Consider the following 23,374-nt stretch of genomic DNA (forward strand, 5'->3'; position numbering starts at 1 on the left):
TCATGTCTACTAAACTTCACTGTGCAACCTTCAGAAGGAAGTAATGGAATTAGTAGGACTATTAACAACTACCTATATATCATGGATTTTTACGTTTCAGTAAAACAAAAGTGATGTCCTGAAACTGGATTATTGAAACTATGGTTAAGTCGAAGAACACCAATGCAAATAAGCTCAACTTCATTTCATACGCTGCAAGAAATGCTTTATCAGAAAAATAGCACACTGATTACTCCTACTTAAGTTCATACAATAATGAGAGCTGCATTTCATCTAGTTTTGCATTAAAGTTACTTTTGGAAATTCAATGTAGAAAATAATTCATTGAATTATAATGGAATAAATCAGCCTTCAAAACATTTTATGTGTTTAAGACAATAAAAACAATGGAAGTATGAACACAAGATTACTCGCACATAACTGTAGAACATAAGCAGGCACACACAAAAAAAAATCACAGAAGTACAAATGTTAATACCAAAACAAAACCAAATGTAAAGTCGATATAAAAATCTTTCAAAAATAAGATGAAAAGAAACCAATGCTAGATATAACGTTAACTTCAATGCATGCAAATAATCAATACATCATACACTAGGAAACAAAACAATTAAGACACTTCATTTTATTCTATGGAATGCCCATTATTTTCAGTACTGTTTTAAAATTATTCTTAATTTGATTTAAGTTAAATTAAATATTCCATTATCCTATAACTACAGTTCTTGGACAATGCTAGACAAGTGAATATACTAATTAAATTAGCACACGTTGATAAGCATTTAACCCTCCAACAGGTGTACTGTAGTATCTTGGCAACAACAGAAGAGGGGGTGGCTGAGATATACAGAGCAAATTTTAGTATCCTCCAATTCGGCCTTCAGTGTTAATCGATACAAATGATTATTTTTTAATTAGAAAAGTGTGATAGTAAAATATGACTTACAGTTCCGTGTTTGTGCACAAAATGCACGATGCATCTGTTAGTGCACTGATATTCAATGATCTGGCTCCAATTTCTTTTGCTTCCATCACTGTGCAGAGGTTACTCCCAATGGCAAATAATGCAAATGATATTACTTGTTCTTATCCAATTATCATATCAGAATAAAGCACAAAATCTGAAACTGTAAATAAACTATTTCCACACCCCAGGTACTAATTTCTTGCACACTACAATGCACCTGCTAGTGTTTTTTTTTTTTTTTTGGTATGGTATACAGTCAATGGTCATCCCCAAGATTCTCGTTTAAAACCACCCTTAGAAGACTAACTCCAGCATATGCAAATGCTCAACTGCACTGCCTGACTTTGTTAGATTAAGTTAGCTTCAGTTTACATCTCTTCTTTTACCTGCTCTGCCCTTTTTTGAAATTTCTTTCTTTCTTTTTTGAATGTCAATTAAGTTGGGGGTTCATCAAATATGTTTCTGAAGCATAGGAACTCACGCCTTGGAGAATTTAAAGACAAAAGTTCACTACATATATGTTTAAGAAACAAGCTGGATAACAGGGCTTTTGCGATATTACTTTTAATTCAACACATAACAGCATAAACCCACTAATTAAACTGTAAATTAATAAACCTCAAGACTAAAATAGCTAAATACTACTTACAAACAGTAGCCAGTTCAGTTAGGACAATGAACTTATTTAAGTCATTAAATATTTAAAATGATAACTGATATCAGTATGGTTTATAAAAAGTACTAATAGTCTCTTGTCATTATTCCCCACTAGATTTCTTTTAATACATAAGTAATTTTCTGTAAATTAATGTATATCTTTACCCACTTTCAAACACTGTTTCAACTGTTTTTGTGTTCTTGCCTTATTAAAACAATAGTTTATTAAAACAATATTAAAGAATGGAGTTAAAAAAGCATGTCACTTTATATTAAAGTTCTTTTAAATACAGTAAACCCCCACTATTCGCGGGGGTTACGTTCTTGAGAAATGCCGCGAATACCGAAAACTGAGTTATGGCTCCAATAGTAATAAAGGGGTTCCGTTCCAAAGTATGAAATACTGTATATAAGAAAAACTAGTCTAAAATTTTGTCTATGTATGTATTATATGTACCTTCATAATATGACTATGTACATAGACAGTATATAATGAAATGCAAGCATAAGGCATCGAAATGAAAATAAGAAACAATTTAATATTAAATGTAATATTTATTAGAAATTTATTTCGAACAAATCTTTCAAACCAGCGCTTTTGCTTTAGATAAAAAAAATTATTCCGCCAGTTCTATCACCAGTTTCGCTAAAGTGTTGATAAAGGAGTTTTGCCTTTTTACGAATAATGAAAAGGGGAATTTTATTTTGAGTTCGGTCTTCTATCCACAGATTTAAAGCTTTTTCCATTTTCTCTAATTTAACATCACGAGTTACAGAGCAAGTTTTTGAAGCAATTAGCGCGTTTTCACGGACACTACGGCGGATTTTTTCTTCCGATTTTTTGATTGATCGTACCATTGACTCATTGATTTTATATTGTTTTGCCACTGAGGAGACACTTTCACCATTAGAAATTTTGTCTAATAACTCAATTTTATTCGCCAATGTAATCACCTTCTTTGATATTTTCACATTTCCCTTGTTATTCGTAGGCATATTTTTGTACGGGTTAGAAAGAACTTGTCCAAATAAAGTCACTTTCTTCCGTTAACACACTCGAAAAAGTCTGTTTTACACTGCAAAATGGTAGATTTATCACTTTTGTAAGCATATCAATTAATAAATTTATTCAATTTATAAGCATATAAATTAAAAGCAAATGATGAAACCTCCCATGACAAGCACATAACACACACTGAACAAGGATTAGCGAAAACATCCACACTCGCGATTTTGTTACCCCTCCCCCCCCACCCACTGAGCGCTGTTTTGACCAGGAAAGATAATTTTAGCCACGCCCATGTTTTTTTATGGCGGAAAATGTTCACGGCGCTTTAAAATTCGCATTTTTTAGGTTTCATTTTATATTAAATCAGTGACCGCGAATACCGGGGGTTTACTGTATATATATCTACTGCATACATTTTTGAAATATTTATACAGAAAGAAATTTAATAAATTACAAAAAAGATTTCATTCACAATGCTACTTTACACTGTATACCGCAAACCATTCTCTTGAACACCGAAAATTGTACCCAACCTTAGCCCATTAGCTGTCTCTATTTTTCTTTCTACACTGCCCTGTAGGGGAAATGTAAGGGTAAGCTTATACCACTGCATGCATACTACACAAATTAATAGTAACTTATAAGTTTAAAACCTAAATTTATTTTTGTATATTCGGGCTAAAAATACACGATTAATTTTTTATGCATAAATACCTGTGGGCACAACTAAATTCACATTCTTACGGTGACACTGAATAAAGAAATATTGAGGGCAATAGTACTGCAGAGGGATGTTTTCAGGCATACATTACTAGCAATATACAAAGGGTACTAGGAAAGTTTTGCAATATGACGCAACAATGAATCACAGGAAGCTGCTTGTTGCTGCATGTTGAGACATGTTCATACATGCATAGTAGCCGCCGCGCCAAGTCGACGGGCTCAGTTATTCATTAGTAGTGAGAGTGTAAAGTGCTTGCGATGGCATCGTGGTATAATTTTGCGGTATAATTTCGTGCATGGTTTAACCATAGACCAGTGCTTAGAATAAATGACTCTTGCACTAGATGATGATTGTCCACATCGTACAACGATATTCGGGTGGTATAGAGAATTCCAAAGGGGAAATTTCACTCTGGAGGATTCTGAGAGGCCGGGAAGGCCACGAACGTCAGTTACGGAGGAAAATGCTTGACGAAAACAGGCGAGTGACCTACCAACAGATAGAGAATACTTTGGGCCTAAATGCACCAGCAATTCGTTCGATTCTGCAAGATCATTTGCACGTGAAGAAACTTTGTTCTCTCTGGGTGCCGCATCAACTGACTGAAGAGCAGATGACACGACGTGTGACTTGGTGCCGGGAGATGTTAAAAAAGTTTGATAAGGGACAATCTCGGTATGTGAACAACATCGTGACAGGTGACGAGACTTGGCTGTACTATTACGATCTGCCGACCAAGGCTCAAAACAAAGTTCGGGTCTTTGATGATGACGACACACCCGTAATTGTCAGAAAATCCCGATCTGTAAAGAAGAAAATGATAGCTGTATTTTTCAAATCGAGTGGAATTGTGGAACGTATTGTTTTGGACACGCAGAAGACAGTCACAGCTAAGTGGTATACTGAACAATGCCTGCCTAAAGTCATTGGATCTATGAAGAACCTGCGGCCAAAGTCAAGAATGGACACCTGGTACCTCCATCATGAAAATGCTCCAGCTCACCGCGCCAAAGCCTGCACCGAATATTTGACCACGACAGGACTGAAACTTCTCGAGCACCCTCCCTACAGTCCAGACCTTGCTCCCTGCGACTTTGCACTGTTCCCGCATGTGAAAATGAAGCTAAAAGGGAGGCGGTTTTCCAGTGATGAGGACCTTCTACGGGCTTGGGACAACGAGTGTGCTTTACTCCCTAGCGAAACTTGGCAGAACTGGTTTAAAGATTGGTTTCGGAGGATGGAGAGGTGTATTGAATGTAGAGGAAATTACTTTGAAAAAATTAAATAAACAAAGCTGTATTGCAAAACTTTCCTAGTACCCTTTGTAACAGTGACTGTTGGTGCTGTTAACTATTTATAATATCTTAAACCCTTAAAACACCCATAACAAACAGGATGGGAAGGTTATTATGCTGTCAGTCACATTCCACAATTCCTACACAAACAGTAGTCAAAATTGAGTTTGTATTTAGGGCAATGTGTGTTATGATTCACATTACGCATTGCCCTCAATGTGCAATGTGAATCATCATAAAGAGCAGCAGTTTCTAAGAAAAGTCCTGTAATTTTGCTTCTGTAGGTGACAGATGAAGTAGCAAAAATAAGGCAAAATACTGATTAGAATGGCTACTACTTGGAAACAATGTGAAAACAAACAACTTTTAGTGTATATAAAGGCAACAGTTTGGCAGCAATGAAAAGAAACTTAAGAAAACATTGGGAGAAAATTAAAGAGAATAGTGCAAGGTTCAAGTCAAGAGTGCATTATTTTTTGCACTGAACATTTTATTCTGGAAGCCTATCTTGCAAACTCAGTGGAAACAAAAATTTGGATTCTTCTCAGAGTTTTTTTTTAGTCTATTACAAGTGGAAAGCAAAAAAACAAATAAATAAAACAAAATAAAATTAATAAATAAAGAAAAATATAAATAAAAAAATGCAATTGTGAATTCCAAAATACCTTATTAGATCCACAGTGCCTTTTAAAAAGAAACACCCTGTATTCATATGCATACTCATAAAAGGTTTATAATAAGCAAAAATTCAATATTTATCTTATTTTATGAAAAAGTTGAAGCAATAACAACCCTCTCCATCTATATATGTATTACTTAGTTTAGTTTCAAAATTCGCTCAGAATTCCATGATATTTCAGATTTTATAAGCTAATATAGGACAACAGCAGCCAACAGGTGCTATACCCTTATCCATTTTTCAAAGCTATTTTCATGCTGCCTTCTATTAAAAAAAAAGTCAACTAGTCAAATTCACTTGAAATAACCTCCAAAAACAGATCTACATTTTTATTCCAACAGCCCATGTATGAAAACCACAGATAAGGCTGTTCACCCCTGAAAGGAATAGATAATAAGATGAACAATTAAAAATACTTTATTAGTTCTTCTATAAAATGCAATCTAAAACTCCACTTAAACTTAATACTGGTGAAAATAAAGCTCATTAAAAATGTTTACACCTTTTACATCTGAATTACAAAAAAAAACATCTGAATTACAAAAAAAACTGCTTATTTCACACAGAAAACTGTGAACAGTAATTTTAAGAAATGAATAATAAAAAGTTTCTCAGGACAAAATTTATCAAAATAGATAACAGAAACAATTATAACAATTTATCAGATAACAGAAACAATTATAACAGAAATGCCCTTGTGGAAACTTTACTGTTGTCATGACAACAGCCGGTTTGCCAGTGGAAGGTTATGTTTGAGCCAGTTTGGATGGCTACTTATGTTTTATAATCACCAGAACTGATAATAGAAAAAAACTTCTGATAACAGAAATCATTAAACATGAAGTTCAGATGTCAAAAAGCTAAACAGAAATTAAAAAATTCCAGTGAAACACTATCAAAAAAGTAGAAAATATGTAAAAACAGCCCTTTAATCTATATACTGTCAAATATACGTGGACACTAAATAGTAGAAATTTACTAAAATCTATATTTTAAAAAATCAATCAGAATATGGGCTGCACATTTCATACCACTGAAAGCATCATATCTTGATAAATACAACATTCGTTAAAATATTTAATAGAATCACCAAATATCAGGCTGCACTTGAAAGCTACTGTGAGTTATAGCTAGATGGGCAAGGCAGTTGGAGAAGAAGTAAGACTAAATTATTGTATAACTCCTGCTCCTGGAGAAGTTTCTGCATGTGAAACTAATTTTAGAAATTTGAATCCATATTCACTAGTACAGTTTTACTAGTAATTTTACTCCATAACAGGAGATATTTAAATCCTCACATCTAAAGATATTTAAACCTGCACAGCATTTCATGACGCAGGAATTAAGAGTACTTCAATTGTAATTAAAATACTTCTAATAGAAAATGACTGATTTACTGTTTTCAGAAGTAAGTAGTGGCTACAAAAGACAAAGATGCTGGTGTTAACACCATCGAATACTAATTAATGAAAAGATCTTTATTGAAATAAATATAGTTGTGGGAAAAAACACTGAAGAACATATTCTAGGCCTTTCTAATAATGCCAAACAATATAAAGCAAACTTTTTTATTGGAATACCCTGTTTACATCTATTACACATCCCCCCATCCTCCCCCCCTAAAAACAACAAGGGCATTAATTGCAAACTTTCACTGCTCAGCAATCAGGAAATGAAAGGGAAATATGTTTAGAATAGTAAGGTAAAATAAGTTAAAGCCCGGAGGCTGAAGCTTCTTCTGTATTCTACACAAGTAATTTTCACTTCTTTTGGGATTGGCTGTCTTTTGCTGTGTGACATACAATTTTAACTACAGTTAATCTGTTTGCACAAAATAGTAATGTAAATTAATAATGAATAGCATATATGTACATTATCATTTGCATTCCAGGAAAGTGTAGGTTTTTCATTGCTATGCGTATTATAATACTTGTACCACTTCTCTTATCTGCAAGCTGAAGCAGTCAATGCTGAAATTCAGCCATCATAAACCGTAAAGAAAGAAAGCGTTAATGCTAATTAAACAAGATTCTAGTGAAGATGTGGATTTTTAACAATTCAACATCTGAGAAACATATGTGTACATCCATCATATATACAGTGAAATGAAAACGATAAGCAATATCACACTAATCATATTAAAAAGGCCATTTTCTCAATTAAAAACATAAGCCGTATATTCTTTCACCAAAGTTTCTAAATATACACATGCATAACTAAAAACAAAAAAGAATTAAAAAAAATAAAAAATTCTGGAAACTTCAAAGTACATGCAGATTTTTATGGAAATTACAATTTCTGAAATAATACTAGCAGGTTCAACAAATGATTTAATTTTAAAAAATGGAAATTTTTAATTTTTCATGGCTTCCTATCACTCAATGAAGAGAACCATTCCACCTGTAGAAAAGGATACTGACTGCACGCTGAGCATCTCTTTCAGAACTAAAACGGATAAGTGCCGTTCCTCGGCCCTTTGCTTCTGCAAAGCGTACATCACCTAAGTTGAGAAACAGCATTAGTGGAAAGAACAGTTTACTCAGTGAAAGATCAGAGAAGATTTTGAAAGGACCAAAGCTTCAACAGGCATCACTTATTAAAGAGATGATGAACTGCAATTTGTGAAACTATATTTTGTTAACTATTAAAAATATAAGTTAAAACAATGAGTAAATGGAATAAATAAATACCTGGATATGTTGTCAAGGTCTCCATAATCACTTAACAACATATATTGAAAAAGATAACACTTCAACTGAATAAAGGTGACAGTGAACTTCATTTTACTTCAATTAAAATGAATCAGATGAACTCTACTATACCATGATATTAGTTTTGAATAAAGGTACTGAAAAAACTTTTAGAGCTATTGTAGAAAACAGGTCCTTAATGATAACATTATTCTTGAAATGCAGCAACTTTCAGTTTAAATCCCTTTTTTTAGGGATATAGCTTAAGGAGACAATACGCATCCGGAACTCACACATAAGGTGCTACTTATTTTTTAGTCTTCTAGTCTTCTGTAATATGTTCTATACATCATATTACAAATGTTATAAATGTTACTATATGAGTGATTTCCAATACAGGAAGTTTTCCGTGGAGAAAGGTTTTCAATATCAGGACTGCCCAAGACATGGGCTAATCGCTTGCAAGCAGGAAAACACACCTGTCCTAGTCAGTTATCATCAGATTGAATAACTAGCCCACATAGCCAAACTTAAATTTCTCATATATAATTTTGTAGCAAGTCAACTGAAATCACAAAAGATATAACAAGAAATGTTTTCAGAATCAACTCATTATTCAGTCAGTTATTTATCGTGTTTTCTTCAACTCTTAAGTTCTTGAAACATCCCATCTGACCATTTTATATTTCAAAAAATTGTGCCATATGGCAATGGAAGACAATAGCCTCTTGGCAACTCTTAATCATGAATTTTTTTAAGGAGTCTCTCTCTTTAAAAAAAAAAAAAGAGGACTGAGTTTCCCTCACTCTCCTATCAACTGAAATAAAGTGGACTAATAATGCAATCCAGCCAGTACACCCAGCCTAAAACTTAAGCAATGTGTACATCACCAAGACTGGGAAACCACATAGAGAACAGTTTTTATTCAGTGAAAGACAGGGTATATCATACATTATTATAAATGACTCAATCTTTGTTTTTTGAAAGTATATATTTGTTCTCTTTGAAGGGCTCGAAAACTGCTCTGCAATATAGTGGCATTAAAAATTTCCAAATATCCTCCTATGATGTAATTTATAGAAGTTTGTATAGAAAGGATTTTTATGAGTGAGAAAATACATTTTAATGGAGTAATTGTTAGTGAAAAAAACCTCAAAAACAGGTTCACTAATATTAGAAGGAGCTGTATCTTTACAGAGACCACTGGCACCATTTTACTGTGCCAATGGTACCCCCAGATACATGCGAGTGACTAAATGCTAAGTGAACATACAAATTAATTTGATCAACTATGATTACACTTCTTTTGTTATTCAGAAATTAAACTGTCTTACACCAATGTTTCACTATAATACCTGAAATGAGACAACACAATACACTCAAGATGACTGTTGTTCAAGCCAATATGACTGCTAAACATGGCGATGTTTGTATTCTTTCAAAAAGGATCACATAGCTGCCAACCAGATCTGATTTTCAGATTATCTAAAATTTGAAAATCAGATCAGGCAATTGGATGTAAGCGGAAAACTTTTTTTGGGCCAAAAAACAAGTTTTTTGCAAAATGCAGGAGTTCTTTAAAAAAATAAAGATGAAGAAAACAGGATATTTTTGGAAAAGTAAAGCATTTTCACATTGCACTATAAATTAAAGTCAGTGATAAAATACAATTTTATATAAAAATACACCCACAGACTTGTTTACTAGTACAGTATACTTTCAAACAATAATTTACCCAGGTTTTTTTCTGTTTGGATTCTGCATTTGCATTTCTCCAGAAAAGCTGAGTTAAAGTTTTGACTTAACAGTTTACAACAATGGCATTGCTGTTCAGATTTCGCTGTCAAAAGCATTTCCAAAAAGTTTGCCAGAAAGAGATCTGAATTCTCCCCCAACCAATGTGGTGAAATAGTCTTGACATTTTTACAAGAAATTACTAAAGCATTTATGAGGAATTACTAAAATGCAGAGAATGACTCTGGGTATTTGATATAAATTTCAATCTTCCTTGTACACACTTGTCCATTCTCTGAACAAGAACCACTACACATCAATTCTTGCTAGTTTCATAATAGCATCCCATAGGTTCTCCCATTTAAACAAATAGAAATAATAATGCTGGAAAACATCTACTGCTTCATCAAATGACACCAAGAAGTACTGGAAACATGTCCGCAAAAATTTTCAAATTTAAAAAGGATATAAGACCACTTGATGAAATTTGTGCTACTTCAACATTTAAAAGAACAGTTTTTCACCTTTGACTTTTGTGCACCATTTAATCGCATGCAGCAATAAATTACTTCCTCATTAATTAAACAATGGATCTTTTTTTGTTTTAAACTCACCATGGCTTTGGCACACCTGAGACTAAACCATATTCTTCCTTTGGCTTAAATTATCAGTGGTAATCATCTTCCATATTGGATATGATAGATTTAAACTGCTGACATGAGAAACATGTACATAACATAATTTAACATATCTGGGAGTAATGGCCTCAGTACTTTGGCACTATTTTGGTAATTTTCATATGAATGTGTATTAAATATTCATAACTTACCAACATCATTGAACTTCTCTTTCACTGCCTGCCAATTAACAGAACTTGGTAACTGTAAACAAAACATAAGAAAAGGTCAACCTATGTGCAATGAGAGCATGATGAGAAATAACCTCTAAACTACAAATGGAAATACATGTTGCAGAAAGATTTACTATTCAGTATTACCCGAGACATTCGCTTATGTGCAAAAAGAAAAATATAAAATATCACATGAATTAAAACAAACCAGGAGACATCATGCCTGTGTCATTATTCACACCACAATAAAATATGCTATATGCAGTCCTTCTAGTGAAGAGAGCCTAAAAAACTTCAAGGGATGTGTTAGGGTTGTTAAATATACAAGAACAGTAAGTCTTAATTGTTTACATAGTAATGTTAAAAGTTTCGTCAATAAAATGAGCAAATTCAAACTGCTGGTTAAAACAAGTAACACAGACATAATAGGGCTTACGGAAATAGGGGATGATGAGTTTCAGTACGGCTTGTATAATGTATTTAGGAAGGATAGGGTAGATAGAAGGGGTGGTGGGTAATGCTTCTTATCAGAAACAGCCCGTGTGCCTACTGATGATGCACCCACATTTCATCGCCAGTGATGATGCAGCATCAGAAGTCATGGCCTTCCACAGAATAGCATTGAAGGAAGGCTAGAGAAGACAAAAAAACGTTGACCTTTGTTTGTCTGTCAGTGACCGAGGAACCCATCGTGGACACAATTTGCAATAGTCAAGATGCTCGGACGGTGAAATGAACACTGCCTATCGAAATATCCAATTCTTTACCATTTCTGCAACTGTCAGTCTTCGATTATTGTGAATCATTTCATCAACCTGCATCACGTTGTCTGCAGTGGTCTACGTTGATGGCCTTCCTTTTCAATTAGCATCCATCGATTCTGTGCGACCACTTTCGAACTGCTTGCATCACTTCACTATGCCTGTACGCGGCATTGCATTTTCCCCATACACTGCCATTATTTCAAGATGAATCTCGGAACAGTTCAGATGTTTCGCCCACAAAAATCGTACTGTTCAGCGTACCTCGAACTTGGAGTAACATTCTAGCTACCGTGCCATTATGAACACTTACTCTTACACAACTGTTACTGCTATGTCAATAAAACTCACCTACTAGGGGGTGCATAATATGAACTCCATTCCGTGCAGGTTGTTATTGTTATTTGGTTTTTAGGAGCATTAGCAACTAAGACCATATTGCTCAGAGGATATGCGGTGGTCATTCCCTGACCTTTCCGCATCCTCCGTATTTGGTGGTCACGGGCCTGAACCATGATCTAATCAAGAAGTGTGTGCTACGCACTGCCGCTCCTGCCCACCTGGCTATGGAGGCGCCTCTGTTCAGGTTCAACATTTGTTGCGCAATTATACCAAGTGATGGTGACAGGTGTTACTTGTTTTTTGAATGCCCCTCGTATGTAAAGCTTGTTTTCCTTAACCCTGCAATGATCATGCCTGGTGCTTAACAAGCGGCGACTTTTATTATCAGATTTTTTTTTTTTTTTTCTCAATCAACTTAGCATGCCATCTAGCTCCTGAAACATATGTTAGCTTTCATATTTTGGTCAGTTTTTCTGTCGGAACTTTCATGATAAAATTGCAAGTGGCATGGAGCATCAAACAACTTACTGCTGCTAAGATTTCACAGAACAATGTAAAGATACTCGATGTTGTTGAAACAGTACAGTGAAATGGGTTATTTTTAATATTAAAGAGTAGTAAAGGTGTCTGAGATTGTAGAAAGTAGGTGTTTTTGGGAGGGAGGAAATCATGGTGTTGACTATTTCAGCCGCAGTATTACAGTTACTTTGGTACCAGTTGTGATCTTTATCATGTATTGTCTGCTTAACCACATGTTCACATATCGATTTGCACCTTCTGTGTGATGAGGAGTTTTGGAAGATTTGTGGAAAAGCTATGTTATCTCCACAGTAAAACAATCTGCACCTCAAAGGCTGTATCTTACAGGGGAGTTGATACATGAAGGTATAGTGAACACGAAGGTATACAAGGATATTTAGAGATAATTTATGGGGATGATAACAACTACATCATGTTCCAAGACGAATTGCTCCTAGTTGAAGAGCTAAAACACTAATTACTAATACATAAAACTAGCAAAAAGTTTAAAGTTAGGAAACAGGGCTCTTGCTAAAATAGATGATTTATTTTAGCTGTCTTTACTGTCCACAGGTGCAAAAATGGGTGAATGACAAATGAATTTGCACAATAACATGGGCCAAGAACAGACCAGCCCTCAATCCAGCGGAACATTAATTTGTGTTTGGTATGATTAGATTTCCCAACAACATATTCAGAACCTTATCAAGTCAATGGTGTTTTTTTTTTTTTTTGTTTAGGATTTTTTTAGGCGTATCGGCATCTATAGCCATAGTGCACCATCAAGTCCAATTCCATGACAATGTGCAGCAGTCATCAAAGCACAGGCCAACTAGATATAGTATGCATATTAGTATTTTTTGGTTAATTTGGTTATTTTTTGGTTTGGTAAAAAATACTAAATATTAGTATTTTTTGGTTATACAGCTGCATATCAACCTAGCATGAGCAAAGTAATTAAAAATAATAATAAAAAATCACTGCTTTTGTAGAAATGTGTTATTATGAATCTGTACTGTACCCATATGACATAAAAGTAAATTTTTCTGCAATTAATAGTTTTATGCGTATTGTTATCATCTTGTGTTCTTTCAGGTATTTCTAAAAGATTAGCTACTAGTACAAACAACATAAAAATGAGGTGACAATTTTTTTTTTAGCACTACTGTATATGGTAGGAAAAGTTTCAATCAAAGCACTGGCTCTTTCCACTGGGGATATTAAAACATGACCATTCCATGAAAATCAGAGAGGATGTCAATGGATATTTATTAACCTTATTTTTTTTAGACAAAATTACTTTTACTTAAGAAATATATATATAATGTGAATACACTTAAGTTAACAATCGTACAACAATATTACTTTTTGGTTTATTTATAATCATAAAATGTACACAAATCTCAATGATTTGTGTATAATGTTATTGAGTCAACATTTAATATAAATCTAAAGGTGAAAATGACAGTAAGATACTACTAACATGAAATTTGACAATTATTCACATCAAGTCCACAAGAAAGATGTTTTTTATTACGCTATAATTGGTTAAGTTCTACAAAATAATTACAACATAAATAATGACCATACATGCATATATTATATTTATTCATTTGTCAATAGCAATTCACAAAAGTATCCTGTAAAAAAAAAACATTTTTAAATCATTTGAAATGTAACTGTCTGTCTATGCAAAGAAAGATCAATGTTCCACTGCCCTAGGTATACTTTATTTCAAAACTGGCAAATCCCTTAAAATTAACTTGTCCCACAGGAGTGATGAGCCTACACTTTGTACACTCATGCTCTAAAGCAGAACCCATATTTGAACAAGATAAAATCTTATACATGTTAAATATTTTCTACCTAAGTGACAATAACACTACTTGAAAATGCAATTTAAACAAGTGATGCCTTTTAAGTTTGAGTATTAATAAACAATTGTCCTTCTATAAAATTGTGGATAAATGTTACTTCTTTGCAGGAAGAAACCAACGCTAGGGGTTATGAAAAATGGAATTGGACGTTTCATAATAACCATGTAGTTTAATTACATTTTACTGTAACCATCAGACTCATCATAATATCCCAAAAAAGTAGTTAAGGTTTCAACACGAAGACTAATTTTTCCAACAAAATACACCATTCTTCCTGCCTTTCTAAGGCGACAATTTTCCCAGTGACTGTTTTAAACAAATGCTGGACAGAATGAACATTAGAACATTTCAGCAAATCCAAACCTTCCTGTATTCTAAAGAATATTCTATAGTACATGATATAAAACCTTGTGACTAATAATATTTGCAATCCCATCATCAGCAATACTGCTTCAAACACAATTCAAAAATTTAAATGAGAGAATAATTGGAAAAGTTTGAATGTTTAATAAACTAGTACCCTGTGAAATTGTGGGGGATGAGTAGAAAATGTTATAAATCTGCTACATGAAACCAATACTAGAAGCTATGAAAATGTGATTGGATTCTTTCATCCAAGACATATACAGTTCAATTACGAAAGTTTTACTGTATCAATGTTGCCACAATGTACCTAAAAAAGTACTAATGGTATCAACTGGAACACTAATTTTTGATAAGGAACTTGTGAATATGATCAGTGATGGAAAAACACACCTTGCAATTTTCTTAATTAGTGTTGAAATGGTAATTAACGTAGAGTTTAGATAAATTAGAAAATTTGCTGAATTTCATTCATATAATAGTAATAAATTATTTCAAAGTATACTTACATTTCGAACAATTATTGTGTCTGATGACTGTGGAGTGTTATAAGAATCCCGTCGTTCATAATTGCGACTCATTTCATTGAATGATCCTGTTGCTGAAGGCGTATCTCCAAGTCTCATTCCTCCACTTGCACCTCCACCTCCCATCATGCCAGCTCCACCTCCTCCTAGTCCACCACCCATCATTCCTCCTCCTGCACCAACACCCATTCCCATAGCAGGGCCATTTGCCAAGCCAGCAGCTGCAGCTGCTGGATTTCCACCAACACCTCCTCCCATTCCAACTCCCATACCTGTTCCCATAAGACCTCTCTCACTTCCCATAACACTACCAACACCCATATTTAAACCACCACCAAGGCCCAAACTAGCACCTCCCATCAGCCCAAGATTTCCTGCTGTCCCCATTCCCATACTTGCTAGTCCAGCAGCTCCCATGTTATCCAATGATGACATTCCACCTACAAAAAAAAAAAAAAAAAAAAGGATGTTTTAGTATAAATGACTTTTGTCAGTGGACACACACACACATGCGTGCACACTTGTAATTGCAAGGAACAAATGTAGAATCATATTCTACATCTAAAAACAAGAAAAAAAGTTCATATAAACATACCTCAAAACCTATTTCTGAGATATTAAACATTAATCATAACTTGCAATTTCCAAAAACAGGTTAAATGACAAAATATTTTCATGTTCAAATTTTATGTCATGAAAATACAACCGTAAAACAGGCTTTAAAAAGTGCAAAACGTACGTATCAACCAATATGTGAATCATGCCAATTACTCAGTTATGAGTAACAATCATAACAGGAGTACACACTATCATTGTGAATGCATCTGCAAACAAGACAGGCTAACATTATAGCTATCATGGAAATTGTTCCCACAGCTGCCTCATTTAGACACAGTGTGGTGTTTGTTAGACTGATTATGGGAATACCTAAAATCTGTCTAGTCTCACCAAGTTAATTGATATGATTTCAATTTATGGTTAGCTTCATAATTCCTTAGCTGCTGTTCACATACATATTGAAAAACATCAGATTAGAAGAACGCCAAATTCATAAAACATCTGAGACTGTGGAGACACAATTTGGAGAAACACAAGTTGTGAACCCTGAAGTAAATTGTAGCAGGAAATTCTGATAAACTAAATATTGAAGAGCAAACACTTCCCCCATATATACATGACTCCCCTTACCACTAAAAGGTTCTCAGATTGTAAATGTGTCATCTGCAGGTTGATGGAGAATATTACACCTTTTGCAGAATACTGTACAAGAATTGATGCCACAAGAAATGAATAAATTTGTACACTTTTGTCAGTAACTTCATTTTTTTTGGTAGATGTATTCCTCAACTTCTTTGAATGTTTTTATCAAAGGTGATGTTTTTCAAGAAACAGAATTCTCAACTCTTGAACAACTCTACCTGGACCAAAGAATCCACAACTGTCATTACTAGTTATGAATGTTATCTTTTCCCTTAATCTTTGGTGTGGGGCAATCTTGAGGACAATCTCACTCGTCCTTATTTTTTTTTACCAGCTAGGCTTTCATGAATGGCATGCCTACTTTTTCTGCAGAGAAATTACTGGAAAACATACTACCCCTTTAAATTTGGCAGTGTGATCTATGGAAGAAGACAGCTCCGGTGGTATTTTAATTAAGAGTAAGAAATACCATAATCCCTATGGTATTTCTTACTCTTAAAATGTGGTATATATATTATGGATTGGTCGTGGGGCCCCTGTACAGTGGCCACCATAATCATGCACTGCACACTATTAGATTGCTTTGTGCTGGGTCACATGAAATCCATTGTTTATTCTGTGTGTATCATCATGAAAAAAAAATACCATTTTGGCAGCTGCTGAAACCATTAGGAATAGCCTTGTAATTATAAGAAATTTCAAGGAATACTGGATTCCCTACAGTGAGTGCTGTACTGAACAAAATGGAGGTCACCTGGGACAGCTGCTTTAGATGTTTCCTTTCACAGGTTTATTTCAATTTCTTTTAATGTTTTGTAATATATCATTAATGTTTATACCTCAGAAATAAAGACTTTTTAGATAAATTTAAAGAAACTTTTTTTTTTTTAGCTATAGAAAACATTTCTACATTTGTTATGTGCAATTAAAAAAAAAAAAAAAACCTGTATACTGTTTCAATTAAAACACACCAAGTCTATATCCCTTATTTTTGGTTGAGACTGTCATATGTGTACTGAAATTTTAATTTCATATTAAAATTAGGCTAAATATTATGTTCAATTTTGCGATTGCTAAATTTAAATTCTACATAATAAATTATTCTTTATTCAATGGAAAGTTGTTCTTCATCTTAAGTTTAGTCTAAAAATGTCACTGGTGTATTTCTGAATGTACACCAACTTCATTTAGAAGAAAAAACAGTTTTATGCCAGGTTCACTCTACAGTACATGCTTAGCGGTTTTGATTAGCTTACAATGAGAAAAATGCATGAATTAACCTCATTCTACAAACTTCCCTAGGCGCCTCCGTAGCCAGGTGGGAACGAGCAGCAGCATGTAGCGCACACTTCTTAATTAGACCGGGATTCGAGCCCGTCACCACCAAATATGGAGGATGCGGAAAGGTCAGGGAATGACCACCGCATATTCCCGGAGCAATATGGCCTTAGTTGCTAATGCTCCTAAAAAAACCAAATAACAATAACATAACAAACTTCCCATTCAGATAAACTTGGTTTACATTCATTTCAGAATGTACAAATGCAAAGGACGATTTTAAACTAAACCAGAATGGAGAATAACTTACCAACTAAAGAAGGGGGGGGGGACAAAAAAAACCAATAGGCATCATTTAAACTTAGAAATTATAAAAACGTAAGAAGTGATACTTTATTCCATTTTTATCAAATTCAAAAATTTGTCCCTAATTTTAATTAAGATGTCAAACAGCCTCAGGAAAGCAAGATAGACCCATTACCTTTTAACAACTTGTACATATTATAATAACAGAACTCTACCTAGACAGAAATTTCATTTCAACAAAAATATCAAACTTCAGAACTGCATTTATATACAGTAAAAAATGCTTTTACATAAGATTTCAGATTAACATGAAAATTACATAATTTAAAATACATCCACTTTCAAAAGGGCTGAATTATTTATGAGAAAAGGTTTAGTGAGTTTGGTTGAAATATTCAATCTGCGAAGTACCACCTAATACCATCTGGTCCACAGACACCAACATCAGTCAGTGAATTAAAAAATGTTGTTCTACTTGAACAATGTAGAAATACTTCCATGATAAGTCATAAATTGATTGATAGTGCTCAATGAGGGCTACATTCTCTATTACAAGCTCGATAAGGCCATAAATCAGGAGTATCAGTCTGTGGCCTCTGGATGTTATCAGGTGGTCTTGTGCATGACCGTAAGCATTTATTTTTTGACCCTTCGACCTTGACAAACAGTTTTCTTTTAAGAGCTGGCAGTTTTCAAAAAATAAAAAGTATTGGAACCCATAAAAGAGGATGTTAATGAATGAAATTTTAAATTAGATAAAATCGTAATTGATTCCCATGCTACACTAAGTAGGATAAATAATTGGAATCTATAAGGCAGTTTTTTTTTTAGAAGCAGTCCTTCCTCGACAAAGCTACAGTTAATAATACAAATCAATTTCCAAAAGTAGTTACAAGAGTGCAGCACTGTCACTGTACGGATACATCCATTTTGAATATTGTGTTCACAAGATGGTGTCGATGTAGATGTGTTAAATGTAGCTGCCATCACGCATATCAGTAAGCAGCAAGTTGAGTTGAGTTGATCACGGGGCCATGTGAATAACAAAAGCACAAGTTTGGACTGCTTTGGAAGAGAGAGTGGGAATTATAGAAGCCAATTCAGAAGAACCGTGGAAGTATCTAGACAAAAAGAAAGGAGCAGAAACAAAATGTCTATGAGACAGTGAGTGGAGAGACTCCCCATTAGATGAGTCATTAATTGACTTCCCTCTTTTGAATAGAATCTAGAGGCCTCAGACAGGTTTTTGGATCACCACCCCCCAAATGTGGGAACAATATTCCATGGTAGGGCAGAGTTGAAATTCGTACAGAGTGAACAACTCTTTCGAATAAAAGTGATGCTGAGAGTGAAAAAGAAAAACCCAGTTTTTCAGGTGCAGAGAAAACAAGCTTTGTAATGTACTTATGCAAAGAGAGATTAGAAGTCAGAGTAATCCCCCCCCCCCCAAAAAAGCAATTTTGTCTAGAAATCAGGGTGTCACCAAAGATAAGCTTAGCAGCAAAAGAATTCTTTTGGCAAGATATAAGACAGGGTTGAGTTTTAGAAAGATCAAAATCAACCAAGTTATCTTTATCTCACTGGAAAATTACCTGCAGATCAGGATTAAAAGATTTGATGGTGGATATTTGAGAAGTTGAAACTATTTGAGCAGGGCAAAGTTTCTCAAAGTGGAAGGTCGAATGCAACTTGCTATCATCAGAAAAGCTATGTATAGGATTTCTGGTCAACAGAAGGAGGTCATCAACATACATCAAGAGAAAAACATCAGGAGAAAGAAATTAAACTTGGGAAAGCAGGTAGCAAGGGAAGTAAGCATTAGTGGAGAAGTTAGAAGACAGATAGTCATTTACCATCACCTGCTGTGAGGGGTCAGAGAAAAAAAACTGGATATCCAATTACAAAAAAGAGTTGCCAAACCTAAGGTGGAAGCTTATTTTGGTCTTTCTGCCAAACATGGCCAAAGCCTTTAAAATTTCATAACATAAGCCAGAATATCACCAGTGGATAGAAACAGATGGAATCCATTCTGGCAATTGGAGAATCTGGCAATTCAGGTCAGTTATTAAATGGAGGGTTTCTAAATAGCATGAGAGTTGGCAGTTAATTGATTTCTCCATTATTTTAGAAAGAGTAGAAGTAATTGCAATGGGACAATAATTAGATGGGAGTGATTTGTTGCCCTTTTTAGGCTGGGTATGAGCAAATTTCCAAGCAGAAGGAAAAAACACCTTTGGAATAAGAAGTGGAAAAAGGTAGCAAAGAACAGGAGCAAGTGGAGAAAGGGGCAAAAGTTGAGGCCAAAAGCTTTGGCATTGAACAGAATGCTTGACTACCATTTGGACATGTAACAAGTTTCCCAGCCTTAACCTGTTTGATATCTAATTTCGATTGAATAATACTTTACAATACTTGCGAGCTTTGGTGTAGTGTAGACAAGAAATGGACCTGGAGAGTTGGATACGAAATCCAAATCTATATCAACTGCTATATGCAACATTCTTATCTTGAACACCCTTGGTACATTTATTGGAAAACCGAGGTTTCAATAAAGGATGAGATAAGGTAGAATGCGGAATGAAGGATTTCATCCCTACAAGAATAATTTCACTGACACCATCTGAGCAACCTTTGACATCAGATTTGAAAAGTAATTAGACCAAGGAAAATAAATCTTGCAGATCATCCCATTTTGCATTCTTAAAATACCAAACAATAGAAGAGAAAGCCACAAGAGAAATGCTCCATTGGAGAAGAAACCATTGCCAAGTTGTGATCTGAGGTGCTTAGAAGACCACCCACCTCTGTGAAATCAATGTAATTGCAGAGCTGTTAGTTAACTTCTCTTCTTGGGTCAAATAATGGAGTCACTGGTTAAAGAAGCATTGCAGCATCATCTAGACAGGACTGCAGTTATACTTCAGACACAGCATGGATCTGTTAAGGGGAATTCTAGTCTGAACAATTTGATTAGATAATAAGACAAAAGAAATGGATAGAAAATAATTTTCATATTATATACTTGGATTGATGGAAAGCTTTTGAAGAAAGGCACCTAGGATGGATGGGATCTTTCCAGTTATATTAAAGGAGATGGCAAGGGAAGTAAGCAAAATCCTTCGCCATAATTATGAAAGCATCTTTGGACAGGAGAACACAGACAGGAGAACCAGACTGTCTACTATCCCAGGCACTTTTGCGCTGGTCAAGGCCTTCTGGTTTCCTGCCTGATGACACTATTCAGGTCAGTTATTAAATCTCCCCCTGTTAAATATCTGTATTATAGAGGTTATCTTGTTCTCTTGTAACCATCCCAATGAACATATTCTTAACCTTTGCATGTTTGAATATGCAACTACTTTGTATTAATATCATCTGCTATAGCATACCAGATATCAGCTCCATTTCAAAAAAATTAAATATAAATTCCTCAATCAGGAATAAAAGCCTATATGTACTTGGCAAAAAAAAAAAAAAAAAAAACACGTTCCATATATATACAAAAAAATTCAAACCACGGCTTAAATGTAATACATTCTTCAAAATGTATTTACCTGTTGGCACACCAGCTCCCATTAAACCTACATCATTGCTTGGAACGCCTAACATAGCTTCTGAAAAAAGTTTGTAATTTTAGAAGTCAATGAGAATTAATAAAAATTCAGATTACCTTAAAATTTCAAAACCTAGCTATTAAACTTAATAAAATCAGTAAATGAATGTTACTCGAAAATCAAGATACAGTTGATTCCGGTTATTCGGGACAAGTGCATTTTGACCCGATTAAGCGGCTGCCCCAATTATCCAGTTTCACATAAAAAATTAAAAATACAATGGACCCCCGCTTTACAATTGGTTCACTGTACAATCAAATCACATTACGATGGACTAATCATAGTGAAGTACCATTCACTATATGATGTGTAGTAAGTGCCGGTCATCGTGATAGCATTTGTGAATTGAATTTTAATTCTATTAAGCAGCAATTCTAATTAGTGAAAATAGGAGGAATATTATCCACAGGCTATAAAAGTAAAGATATATTAAGCACAAATTTACCCTTTATTACCTTACCAATTAAAAAATTAAATGATGTGTGATAATCGGAATAATTAATACATAACTGCAATATGTACATACTAACTAGTTTACATTTCTGTTCACTGATATTTGTGGGTGGGGGATTAAAATTTAAAACAGTAAAAAGATAAGCAATAAATAACAAAGAACACGGCACACCCATATTGCAACTAACATGATACGTGCAAAGAATGGAGTAACAAGTTACGAAGCTTTAAAAATAGGAATGAAGAGAAGTTTCTGAAAATGAATTTATATGATTGAAGGTTCCATGGAAGTGTAAACACATTTCACCATAATAACCCACAGGATTCCAGCTGTCGGTGTTTTCGCAAATTCAATAGATTGAGTTTACTATCCGTTTATGATAGATTGCCCTAACAGAAAAGCCCAATAAACAGGTGACTGCTAATTGTTTTATGGTTGTGACCTCCAGAAATCCGAATAAACCATGTGGTTCGGTCAGAGACGCAGAGTAATCTCCAGTGCTGCGGTCTCCTGCCCCGATTAAGCGAAATAAATAAACCCTGGATTTTTCTCGATTGGGTTCTGTTTTTTAAGATTTACCCCAAATAAACAGCTTTTCTGATTAACCGGTGGCCCAAATAACCTGATTCCACTGTATATGCTAATTCTTTTGCGTTAATTTGGTAATATACCATTAAGTCAGCCAAAGCCTGAATAAACCAAATTTCAGAGATAACATTAGTCACTACATTCTTACAATTTCATTTTTTAGTTAATTATTATTCACTTAGGTCATTTTAAAAAAATGACTAAATATGCATAGTTGTTAAAATATTTTTAGAAAATATCATTCTGAAAGCATATTTTATAACAAATGATATAATTTCAGAAATATGTAAAGGTTCACTATTGTTCACTCTCTCTCACACACATCAGTACATCAATTTCTACTTTGAGTGTGCCCCCCACACAGTAATACCAATTTCAATTTTACTGCATTCAAACAGTGAGGTTCAGATTGCACTCAAGTTGAATTTATTTTCCAATTCTAATACTTTTCCTGCTGACCAAATTACAAACTCAGAGAATATTTCTAGAATGAAAGCATAACACAAGGCTTCTTTCATTGTAGTTTCATGTCTACTTTTCACATGCTTCTTCAATTTGAACATTTTCTTAAGAAAATGGAAAGAGAAAACAACTTCCAGTACCTGCATTTATCATCACTCATCCAATTTATTCCCCCCCCCCAACATCATGAAAGTGCAGGCACATGGATACTGCAGCAGTTTAAAAAAATTGATGTGAAGCTTTTGATTCATCTTTTAAAACTTAATTTTTTTCCTTTTTTTTTTTTTTTTAATTGTAGCTTTGAAGCAATTGCTCCCATAGCCATAGTTACAACACGGGGTTACATGTGCCCTTCATAATTTTAGGTTTTTCCTTATTACATTTTAGGCCTAGGTAGCCTTTGAAAATAATTTATTGTACTGAAATTTGTCAGAACTGTATTGTTCAAACAATGCTGACAAAGCACTAATAAGGTAAG

The 23,374-nt window shown here is 34.3% G+C and overlaps 1 protein-coding gene across 4 annotated transcripts in view; it reads right to left on the bottom strand.

Moving 5' to 3' along the window:
- LOC150090491 (myelin expression factor 2-like) overlaps window positions 1-23,374 on the bottom strand; it is a 301,982-nt gene that overhangs the window by 206,974 nt on the left and 71,634 nt on the right. For 3 of the 4 annotated variants that reach the window (XR_016546846.1, XM_090371207.1, XM_090371185.1), the window contains 4 exons: window positions 21,333-21,392; window positions 14,977-15,434; window positions 10,585-10,636; window positions 7,748-7,831 (listed from right to left, as the gene is read on the bottom strand). Coding sequence is in view for 3 of the 4 variants with exons in the window: in XM_090371207.1 (XP_090227333.1) it covers window positions 7,748-7,831; window positions 10,585-10,636; window positions 14,977-15,434; window positions 21,333-21,392 (654 nt within the window). In the remaining variant the exon portion in view is untranslated. The remainder of the gene's footprint in view (window positions 1-7,747; window positions 7,832-10,584; window positions 10,637-14,976; window positions 15,435-21,332; window positions 21,393-23,374) is intronic. The other variant, XM_090371198.1, reaches the window with a different exon arrangement.

This window comes from Mastigoproctus giganteus, chromosome 1 (genome assembly GCF_048544385.1).
Source record: "Mastigoproctus giganteus isolate SK-2022 chromosome 1, ASM4854438v1, whole genome shotgun sequence".
NCBI classification, from domain to species: Eukaryota; Metazoa; Arthropoda; class Arachnida; order Uropygi; family Thelyphonidae; genus Mastigoproctus; species Mastigoproctus giganteus.